The sequence below is a fragment of the Elephantulus edwardii genome, unplaced genomic scaffold (genome assembly GCF_000299155.1).
Source record: "Elephantulus edwardii isolate Elephantulus edwardi_28Jun2011 unplaced genomic scaffold, EleEdw1.0 scaffold00141, whole genome shotgun sequence".
Taxonomy (NCBI): Eukaryota; Metazoa; Chordata; class Mammalia; order Macroscelidea; family Macroscelididae; genus Elephantulus; species Elephantulus edwardii.
The window spans coordinates 2,169,995-2,182,007 of record NW_006399891.1 but is presented as its reverse complement, the minus strand read 5'-3'; the positions used below and the strand labels follow the sequence as shown (position 1 = coordinate 2,182,007).

The following is a 12,013-nucleotide window of genomic DNA, read 5'->3' as shown; positions in this document are numbered from 1 at the left end:
CAGAGACTCTGTTTTCAAAAGAGTGAGATGAGAAGGGGAAGATAACAGAAAGAGAGTAGGCAGCTGATGGAAGCTTTGAGGGTTTCTTTCTTCAACAAATGTGCACCAACTATGTGTAAGCACTAGGTACTAGTATGTCACCAGATTTCCTTGGCTAAAGACTGGGCAGATATTGAACAAACTGCTGACAGGGACTACTCTAAAATGCAAATGAACATAGGTGCTCATTTAAAGGTCAAGGTTTACTTGATCTAAGCCATGGTGTTTCCGGTTATTTCATATGCATGTGAAAGTTAGATAATGAAAGAAGACTGAAGAATTGAATTGTGTGGCAAAGAGTATTGAATGTCCTGAGGGCTGCCCAAAGAACACATTTGTCTTGACGGAAGCGAAGCCAGGGTGCTCCTTGAGTCAAAGATAGTCTCATACACCTTGGGCATGTTATCAGACTATGTTACCATTACTTGGAAAAGACATGATGCTTGGTAAAGTAGAGGGTCAGAGAAAAAGATCTTCAAGAGATATTGGATACAGTGACTACAACAATGGATTTACGCTCAGTAGAAATTGTGAGGATGGCAAGGTTTCAGTCTGTTGTCCATAAGGTTTCTCAGAGTTAGAGTTGATTTGATACCACATGATGCTTGGAGGGGTGGAGGGATAACATAGGAGAGAAAGATTCTGGATTAAATGAATTGATACAGGGACCAGGGTAATAGGGGCAGTTGTGTGAGAGACAGTGAGATTGGCTCAGGATAGGACAGGGTTTAGAACTGTTGTGCATAGGATCCTTGGGAGTTTCAGGCACGTGACAACAACAACAATGGCATCTTGTTGAGATCCTTAACAAACATCCTTGGCACCAGCAGTCAGAGAATCAAGAGATGAGTTCCACTGGGAGAGTCTGCTGTCGAGGACCTCTCCAGAGTGCTAAAGAGCAACAATGTCAGTCTAGGGACTAGGATATGCCTGATCCAGGGCATTGCATTCTCAATTGCTTGCTATGTATCTGAGATTCGGACAATGTCAAGGATGACAGGAGAAGAATCAATGTGATGCTGGAGAATAGTATTAAATATACCATGGATTGCAAAGAGAAAGAATGGTTCTAGACAGGGTGAATTGCCCCTAGGAGGCAAGTATTTTAAAACTCTGTGTCACATGCATATTTTGTGCATGTTGTCAGGAGGGACTGGGATTTTTTTTTTCTTTATTGCTCTTTTTCCCCTCTTGTTGTGTACTGTTGAATCAGATCCGACTGGCACAGGAGGAGATTGCCCCTCCTTCTTCAGCAGAGGATCTGGTGGGAGGGACCAGTGCTTGGAAGGATGGATGGTCAGCACAAGAAAGAAAGGTCCTGGTTTTGATCCATTGTCACAGTGAGAGATGGTAAGGTTGGCTCAGGATAGGACAAGGTTCCAACAGAACTATTGTTCATAGGGTCACTGTGAGTCACAGGTGATTCAATGGCACATAACAACAACAACAACAACACAATAATACAAGCTTTTACGTTAAATGGTTGTTTGAGGTGATTATGAAGTTCCTTTCTAGTATTGAAGGTCTGTGAGTTGTATTCTTCCTAAAACTTCTCAGCAGAAGGGCTGGTCACAGTCCAGAGAAACAAGCTTTGTTACACTTGCAGGTGTAATCCCATCTCCCACCTCATTCCCTCTTCCTGCTGTCTCTCCTTAGTCTTGGAAGCATTCCTGTGGTGGGTGTGGAATATTAACATAGGAACTTCTGCTGTTACCTTCTGTTTCCCCTGCTAGATTTCCATCAGGATGTATTTTGAGGGAAGGCTGACATTTATAGTCACCTGCTTGCTTGATTTTGGAATAGAGGGATTCAAAGGAGGTTTTGGAGATGCAGTGCTAAGAATTCTAACTTTGGTGGAAGGTGGAGGTTCTTGAAGGGGAACACTTTTTAAAGCCTAATTTTGTAGGCAAATCAATGTAAAATAAAAGTTTAAAAGTAATTCTCATATCAAACTGAGTTGAATTTGTCTCCTGATTAAAAGGCCATAGAAGTTGATGTCTCTAATGAAAATTTTAGTCAATTTGGCCCAATAGTATATTGAGAACATGATGTAGATTTTTAAAAATGAACATTACAGATGGAGTGCTTCAGCCATCCCTGAATGCTGCAGATAGTTACATACTCAACTACTAGCTGAGTTTGATGGTTCAAACTCACTAAGGGACATCTTGGAAAACAGGCTTAATGATCTACTTCTGGAAGTTGACAATCTGTAAGACGATTCTGTCTATGCCTGTACAGGCCTTAAGAGTCAGAATCAACTGAGTACTGAGAGTTGGTACTATCGTAGCAGGAGTGGATAAGGTTATGGCAGAGGCTACAGAAAGGTGCCGTGGGATCGAGTACGACTCATAGGGACCCTGTGAAGAGTAGTTCTGAACCCTGCCTTGTCCTGTGCCATCCTCCTCATTTCTGGCCTTCTTAAGCTCATTGCTGTAGTCACTGAGCAATCTGCCTGGTTGAGGGTCTCCTCTCTTTTGCTGCCCCTCCATCTTTCCAAGCATAATGTCCTCCTCCAAGGAATAGCCTCTCTTAACAACAAACCCAAAATATGTGAGATGAAGATTTCTCATCTTTGCCTACAAGGAACACTCTGGCTGGACTTTCTGTTTATTTGTTTTTTTGTTTTGTTTGGTGTTTTGGGGGGGTTTGTTTGTTTGTTTGTTTTTGGCAGTCCATTGACTATTCAGTACTCTTCTCCAAGACCGCAGCTCAAAGACATCAATTCCTCTTCTGTCAACCTTGTTCATTGTATGTTTTCAGATGTATAACAACTGATTGAAAATACCATAGCCTGAAGCAGGCACACCTTAGTCCTCAAACTGATATCATTTTTTTTTAGTAATTTGGAGAGGACCCTGACATCAGACTTTTTCAATAATAATATGTCTCCTGATCTCCTGACTGCTAGTGGCAAAGGTGTCGATTGTGAATCCAAGTAAGACGACAATTGACAATTTCAATCTTTACTCCATTTATCATGATGTTTCTTATAGGTCCAATGGTGACAATTTTTGTTTTCTTGTTGTTGAGATATAATCTGTATTGAATGCTATAGAGTCAACTAATTTGTTCAGAATACAGACTGAATAGGTGTGAAGAGAGGATACAACCCTGATGTGAACTCTCTTAGTTTTAAGCCATGTAGTGCTTTCTTGCTCTGTTCACACAACAGCCTCTTGATCTAGGTATAGGTTTCACATGAGCACAATTAAGTGTTCTGGGATTCCCATTCTTTTCAGTGTTAGACATCATTTTTCATGATCCACAGTCAAATGCCTTTGCACAGCCAATAAAGCATAAATAGACCTCTGGGCCTACTGCAGGGCTCAGCACCAGGAAACAGCAGTTTCAACACCACTTGGGCCTTACCGAGCCTTTGGACCCTACAGGCTTGGCACCGAAAGACAGCAGTTTCAACACCACCTGACCTTAGTTGGCCTTTGGGCCTAGAGCAGAGCTCAGTACCAGAAGACAGAAGATTTGACATCATTTGGTTGGGCCTTGGTCTATGAATAATAGAGGAACTTGGGTAGATATAATATTGGAGGTAGAACCCAGATTGGAACTCACTCAAAATGAGAAGAAGTAGCTCTAAATATCATTTAATAATTGGATTGTGGAATGTATGAAGCATGGATGGAGGAAAACTAGAAATTGTAAAAAATTAAACAAAACACATGAACATTGACATTCTAGGTTGGCACTGGACACTTTGAATTAGACAGTCACATGCTATACTATGCCAAGAATGAAAAAAAGAGCAAGAGTGGTATTGTATTTCTGGTTAATAAGTCAATCTTGAAGTACAATGTTGTGAGTGACAGGGTCCTATCCACATGCATACAAGAAAGACCTGTTAATGTGACTATTATTCAAATATACGCATCAACAGCTAGAACCAAGGAGGAGGAAATTGAAGATTTTCACCAAATCTTGCAGTCTGAAGTGGACCAAACATGCAATCAAGATGCGCTAATGATAATTGGTGACTGGGACTCAGCAGTTAGAAATAATGAAGGAAGGGTAGTCAGAAAGTATGGACTTGGTGACAAAGATGAGGCAGGAAATGGAATGACTGTATGCAGGCAGGATTTATAGGGCTGCACTCAGAATAATGTGAGTGAGGCATTTGTCAGAGGCACAGAATTGATGGGGTGGAGGTAAAAAAAGAACTCAGCATATTATGAAGTTGTGTTTTTGTCAATTTTTATTTTAAAAAATACTATGTTAAAATATTATTTTGTCTTGACTACTAAGTTTCCACACTTTAATTAAAGACAGATTTGTGTTTGTTTTTGCCCTTGTGTTTTTCTGCAATCTGTTTTCCTAAAACAGCCAGTGGAACCCGCCACCATCTCATTGAGCCTTACGCCACAGCTGTCAACAAGATATTAAGAATTTACAGCTGCCTCATATTTCAGCTTTAGACCTGTGTTGTGTGAACTAGTAAATAATTTATGGAGAGAAAGTGTGATTTAAAGATACAGAAAATGACAAAGGATGTTCTTAAATTCTTTCCGTCTCTTAATTCCTAGTGAATTCTTCATACCGGGGCTGGTTGATACACATATCCACGCTCCTCAGTATTCGTTTGCTGGAAGTAATGTCGACCTGCCCCTTTTGGAGTGGCTAACCAACTATACGTTTCCTACAGAACAGAAATTTAAGAGCATGGACTTTGCTGAAGAAGTATACACTAGAGTTGTGGTAAGTGCCTTGTTTGTAAATGTTGTAAATGTGTTATGTTTGTCATCTAGGAAACATTTACTCCTCTGGATAGATCCAGAATCTAAAATACAGGATGAACCATAGAGATGTTTCAATCTTTTCACAGCCCACTGAGTTTGTGACTTACTTACTGTTGTTGTTATGTACTGTTTGTTGAGTTGAAACTGACCCAAAGCTGACCTTCTGATGAGTTTTCAAAGACAGTAAATCTCACGGGAAGAGACTTCCCATGTTTCTCTCATGGAGCAGGTGGTAGATTTGAACCATGTTGGTAGCTGAGCTCCTTACCACTAGAAAACTAAAGCTTCTGCGTACCTTAAAATAGTGAGTAGCATAGAGAACTTGAACTCAAGTTGCCAAATCTCCAGTATGATGGATTTCTAACTCTTGGGACATGTTTGTTTACAACTCTAGGGCTTGATACACATATGTATTCTGATCTCCAATGCTCTTCTGAAGGTCATATTGAGTATCTCTTTGATCTTTGAAAAGGTCTGGGACTCATTTTTCCCTATTGTGGAAATATAGTGCCTGCCTGATGAAATTGTTATAATAATAAAGCAAATCAGTATTTTTTGAGATTCTTAAACTAGTGCCTGGCACATGGTAAGTGTCCTACAGGTTTGTTTTTTTAAAAATACTCGAAGCAATTAAAAAGGAAAATTTCTCGTTACTGTCAGAAGGACGCTGCATTCATTTGGTGATTTCTCAAAGAAGGAAAACAGAATGGTCCCATATTGCAAGGCACTTGGAACGGTGCCATGAACACTCACACCACTAGAGGGGACTGTGGGGCCAGTTTAGTCATTGAACACTGGTTGAAGTATTTGCCCACTGTGTCTGCAGAGCTCTGAAAACGCCCTGCCTTCTACTCTCTGAAGAAAATCAACTCCCGTCTTTCCACTCCAGCCTTACTCCAGCCTGCGCAGTAACTCAAAACAGGTTCCGCCAACAGAGAAGTGAAGGCTGCAAACCTACCCCACCCCCCAATCTTCTTATCCGACTACAAACTCCTGCTGTTCTGCAGTTAGTCTGGACATTGCTAAGTGTTGGACCTTGGATTGTTTTTCTGCTAAGATGTTGGCTATGTGGTGGTGACAGTATTATAAGCTTACACAGTGTTCTACTCACTCTGCCAGTTGCCTGGTTTTGCAACATTCAAGTCTTGAAAAAAATAGAAGCAATTGATGCTATTAATCTTAATATACTTGCCTCACTTAATTATGAATTCAGTGCAATTATGTATCTTACATATTTAGCATGCATGCACTCAACACCAGAAAAGCTGAGAAGGGGTAAAGCTGTGTATTAAGTTGCTGGTGCACTGTGTTAAAAATGAAGTGTGTTAACCACACTAGATCTTTTACATTCTCAACGTTTATTTATACCTCACATTGTTCCAAAAAGAGTTCGAGATGGCTTAAAATTGCATAGTATACAACAAAAGGAAATTAGTCATGAAATCACAGCAAAAGAATAAAATGATAAGAGAAGAGTAAAAATAACACAGATAAAACTAGGGGAGAATGTGCACTTTGCGGTCGGAGCACTTGTTAGAGTTTGTCACAAATTTGGTTTTAAATTTTTAGCAACTGACTTGGGAAAGTCAGTTATGAAATTTGCATTGCACATGCACTCAAAAGACAATGTTTTTCAAAGATAGATAGATTTACCATACTGAAATGTGATAAAATCGGCCCCCACAATATGGATAGATGCCAACATATAGCTCAGTCAATTTACAGTCTTAATTTGCAATCCCTTTTGTGTAGTGTATCTATGATTATAGATCGTTCCTTCAGTTGGAGCTGCAGAAATACTGCTTCTTAAACCTGAGATTTCTTGACTATCTCTTTAAGCATTTGATGACAGTGAATGAGGTCAGGTTTTACTCCTGACTAGTATTTGCAGGCTAAATATCCTGTGTTCTAGTTCCAGGGAGGCCCACACATTTAACAGCTGGCTAAATTGAGGATGCTGTTGACATCTGTGTAAGACAGTTGGGGTTGTTAACTAGAGCCTCTGCTGAAGGCTTCCTGTACCTATGCCAAAGAGAGTGTCTATGAATAGAATTGAGATTATTTTTGTGTGCATACCCTAGATTGGAATAAATTCTAGATCTGCTTTAACCAATGAACAATTAAGAACCCTAGTGTGTTGTAACCTTGTAAAAACAGTGCAGCGAGCATGAGGGCAGCAAAGCCTGACCTCTATTAACTCCACAGGGGGAAAAATATCCCCATCAACAATAACAGTGCAAGGCCCATGAGGCTAGGCATGTCCCTCACTCCCACTCTTTCTTTTGTCTATTAGTTCTAATACCCACCATCCCTCTCATGGCTCTCACCACTCACCACTTGCCCATCAAGCTTGCTAATTCACTAAGTAGCTAATCCACAAAGACCTCAGACAATGTTGACCATCATGGGGCTTATTAGAGAGATGGCAGAAGCAGCCATGGATCTTGTGGGATGCCATTGCTGATGTTAGAGGGATCATGGCTGAAAGCAGGGAATACCAGACAGGCATTGACTTGTGTTTTAATGATTGTGCAAAGGCGTTTGACTTGTAGATCATAAGAAATAATGGATATTAGAAGAATGAGAATCCCAGGACACTTAGACTGTGCTAATGAGAAACCTGTACCTTGAAGAAGCAGCAAAGCAGCTGTTCAAACAGAACAAGAGGATATTGTCTGGTTTCAAGTTAGGAAGAGAGTGCATTAAGATCATATCCTTTCTCTGTACCTATTCAATATATATGCTGAGAAAGTAAGAAGAGAAACTGAACTATATGAAGAATGTGGTATCAAGATCGGGGGAAGTTACTAATTAAAAACCTGTGCTATTCATATGACACAACCCTGCTTCCTGAAGGTAAAGAGGACTTGACACACTTACCGCAGGACAAGAAACACTACAGTATGGTGTAGATTTCCGCGATATTTAAAAAATGGAAGCACACTTCTTCCCAACTGGATCAATAGGCAACATAATGATAAGTAGAGAGATTATTGAAATTGTCAAGGACTGAATTTCATTTGGATCCACAATCAACACTCACAGAAGTAACAGCACTACAACAAGATAAAGGTAAACAATACAGTTGAAAAATGGACACAGGATATGAACAGACACTTCACCAAAGAAGACATTCTGATGGCCAACAAGCACATGAAGAAATCTTCAAAATCCCTAGGTCTAAGAGAGATGCAAATAAAAACAACTATGAGATATCATCTCACCCCAGTCAGAATAGCAAAATTTAACAGAACAGCAAGCAACAAATGCTGGCGAGGTTGTGGAGAAACTGGAACCCTTATTCAGGGTTGTTGGAAGTGTAAAATGGTGCAACCAGTGTGGAAGGTGGTGTGGCACTTTCTCAAAAAGTTGCAAATAGAGATACCATTTGACCTAGCAATTCCACTACTGGGAATATACCCCAAAGAGACCATAACTGACATTGAAGTATATATATGCACACCCATGTTTATTGCAGCTTTGTTCACAATAGCAAGAAGTTGGAAACAACCTAAGTGCCCATCAACAAACTAATGGATAGGGGAGCTGTGGTATATTCACACAGTGGAATACTACACTGCATTGAAAAACAAGGAACTCATGAAATACTATTAAAAATGGATGACCCTGGAAGACATGCTGAATGAAATATCTCAGTCACAAAAGGACAAATACTGCATAGTGCCACTGTTGTAAAACAGGACTGACATAGAGGTTGGGTGGAGTCTGAGAAAGATGGGATAAATAATGTATAAATACTGCATTGAAACAGATGAGGTAGAGAACTGTTTAAAAGGTATATGTGATTAGCTAATTTTGTAATGATGGGAGTCCAGAGTGAAGGCTGCATAGCGGAGTGGACCTGAGGGGAGGGATTGTAAAACAATGAAAGAATTTTTCCTTTACTTTTCAGGGAAAGGAGTGTACTGGGGGGGAGGGGTGGGAGAAAATTGCAACAATGAATGAATGGAAATCCAAAGTCCCTATAAATTTTCATTAAAATTAATAATAGCAATAATAAAAGGAAAAAAAGAAGCAGCAGTTAGAAAATCAAATGACATATTGCATTGGGAAAATCTGTTTTCATGAACCTCTTTTAGGTGCTGAAGAGCAAAGAAGTCAGGTTAAAGAGTAAGATGCTCCTGATTCTATCTATGGTATTTTCAGTTGCTTCATATGGATTTGAGAGTTGGATACTGAATAACTTGTTGTTGTTGTTCTTGTTGTTGTTGTTGTTGTTAGGTGCTATCAAGCCAACTACAGCTCATAGCAATCCTGTGACCAACAGATCTGAACCCTGCCCTGTCTTGTGCCCTCCTCATCTCTGACATACCCGAGCCTATTGCAGCAGTCACTGTGTCAATCCAGCTGGTTGAGTGTCTTCCTTCCTCTCTTTTGCTGACCCTCCACCTTTCCAAGTGTGATGTCCCTCTCAAAGGAATAGCCTCTCTTAGCCCAAAGCGTTATTATACTGGCAAAACAAAGGTACATGGTTTGAATACGCCAGCTGCTCTGAGGAAAGATGGATAGTATCCCCTTTGAAGATTTGCTGCCTCTGAAAAACTTCACTGGAGGATCAGCTACGGGTTGCTTTTGACTTGATGGCACACAACAGCAACAACAATTGTGTCATTGACAAAAAATATTGAATATGCTATGGATGGTCAGAAGAAGTCCGGGAAGGAATTTAGGCCAGGTGCTTCTTAGAGGCAAAAATGGTAAGACTTCTTCTCACATATTTTGTGAATGTTTTCAGGAAGGACAAGTCTCTGGAAAGGGACATCAGACTTGGAGAGGTGGAGGGTCAGAGAAGGACATCAATACCCTCTGGATTGATACAGTGTCTGAAATAGTGGGTTTAAACACACTGGACGATATAAAGATGGCACAGTCATGTGTAAGGTTTTGATCTATTGTACATAATGTTCTTATGAATTAGAGTGGACTTGATGGTACCCAACAACAACATTTTACAGAAAGAAACTGTAAAATTGGTTCTAGAAAGAAGGAATGAAGAAAACAAATATTTATTGAATATCTGAAATATCGAGAACTTTCTACCTATTTATCACCCTTACTGATTGTGGTAACCCTGTGCTTTACTTTGCTGTTTTATTGACTGAGGAGTTGGAGTTAGCTTGACTACACCCACTTAGCAATAGCAGGTGACAATCCAGGTTGGACATATTCAGGATATGATTTTCTATCAATGCTATGTCTCCTCAGGAGTGCTGCCAGATATCTTTCTGACCCCTGGTCAGAGACTCTGAACTCTGCATCATAATTGGAAAAGAGTTGGAGTTTGAAGAAACTCAGCTCTGGCTCGATGGGCAGTGAACCTAGGTCAGCTCTGTCTCCACTGGATGTTGGGTTTCTGCTACTTCTGCTGGTGCTTCCATCACTGCTAGTGTCACTGTCTTGGTCTTGCCCCATCTTGTGCAGTAATCTCTAGCCCAAAGGACTCATTACACTTGCTATTTATCTTTTTCTAATAATGAGAAGGTGGGCCACATACACTTTACTTTTGTATAGTCCTATATTGATGCATGAAACTTCATCTCACGTACTTTGGGCATGTTTTCAGGAGAGGCAAGTCTTTGGAAAAAGACATCATCCTGGAAAAAGTCAGGGGCCAGCAAAAGAGAGGAAGACCCTCAACAAGATGGACTGACATAGTGACTATACCAAGGGGCTCAAGTATGTTGAAGATGATGAGGATGGGACAAGATTCAAATCTGTTGTTCATAGGGTCTCTATGAGTCATGGTCAACTGGATGGACCCCAACAACAACCACATAGGCATGTTGTGAGAGCTAAAGTCAATGGCTAAAAAAGCCATACAGAAAAAGCTTTAAACTCCTGGAAGTTTGCAGATTCAAATTGGGCTGGAGTGAATGAAATGAACAAGCAAACAAACCGACCAACCAAAAAACCGCCAAAAACTAGAAAGGGAAGGAATCTACCCAAATACTAATCAGTGGTCTGGGTAGGAAGGTCTTGTCTTAGTGAGTGTTCCATTTCCTTGTAAATATTCACCTCCTTAATAGAGTGGACACACATATACTGTGGAGTCATCAATGATTTGGCAGATAAATAAAGATAACCTTCTTAGTGAGAATTTGAAGCAAGATTGGGAGATGTAGAAAACTTTTAGTGCCCCTTCAGGTAGATTTTTTAATAAATAGTAAGAAATAAGGGAGCTCTGATGGCCTAGTGGCAAGAAGCTGCACTATAATCCCAGAGGAATGTGGTTCGAATCCACCAGATGCTCTGCTGGAGAAGGAGCGTCAATCTCCTCCTGTACCAGTCAGATCCAATTTGATGGTACACACACACACACACACACACACACACACACACACACACAAAATTTGTTGTTGTTGTTATGTGCCGTCGAGTCGTTTGCGACTCATAGCAACTCTGTGTACAACAGCCCTAAACCCTGCTCTATCCTGTGCCAATCTCATTGCCTCTGACACACCCATCCCGAGTACCCCAGTCACTGAATCAATCCACCTCATAGAGGGTCTTCCCCTCCTGCACTGTCCCTCCACTCTCCCCAGCATAATGTCCCTCTCTAAAGACCTGTCTCTCCTTACAACATGTCCAAAGTATGTCAGGCGAAGCCCCAGAATCCTTGCCTCCAAGGAGCAGCCTGGTTTAACCCTTTCTACGATGAATCTGTTTGTTTTCTTGGCAGTCCATGGTACATTCAATACTCTTCTCCAGCACCACAGCTCAAAGGCGTCAATTCTCCTTCTATCCTCCCTAGTCATTGTCCAACTCTCTGATGCATAACAAGTGATTACAAAAACCATGGCCTGTATCAGGCGCACCTTAGTCTCCAGAGAGACACCATTGCTCTTGAGTACTTTAGAGAGGTCCCTAACTGCAGACTTTCCCATCGCAATACGTTTTCTAATTTCCTGGCTACTGGTGCCAAGAGTGTTGACCATGGAGCCGAGCAAACTGAAGCTGTGAACAATCTCAATCTCTTCACCATCCATCCTGATGCTACCGATTGGTCCAGTGGTGAGAATCTTTGTCTTCTTGATATTGAGCCTCAGTCCATATTGAAGGCTGCAGTCCTTGACCCTCTGCAGTAAGTGCTTGAGGTCCTCCTCAGTATTAAAATAAGATAAAATGAAATAATTTTAAAAATAGTTATTAATGGAGCAACTCCCCTTATAGCCCATGAGCTCCTCATGTGAATGGGGCCTGAG

General features: G+C 40.8%; 1 protein-coding gene across 1 annotated transcript in view; it reads left to right on the top strand.

Annotated features, from left to right (window-relative positions):
* The window catches only part of GDA (guanine deaminase), a 108,829-nt gene that overhangs the window by 54,445 nt on the left and 42,371 nt on the right, over positions 1-12,013 (top strand). The window contains exon 3 of the mRNA XM_006894384.1: positions 4,578-4,749. Within this exon, the coding sequence (XP_006894446.1) occupies positions 4,578-4,749 (172 nt within the window). The remainder of the gene's footprint in view (positions 1-4,577; positions 4,750-12,013) is intronic.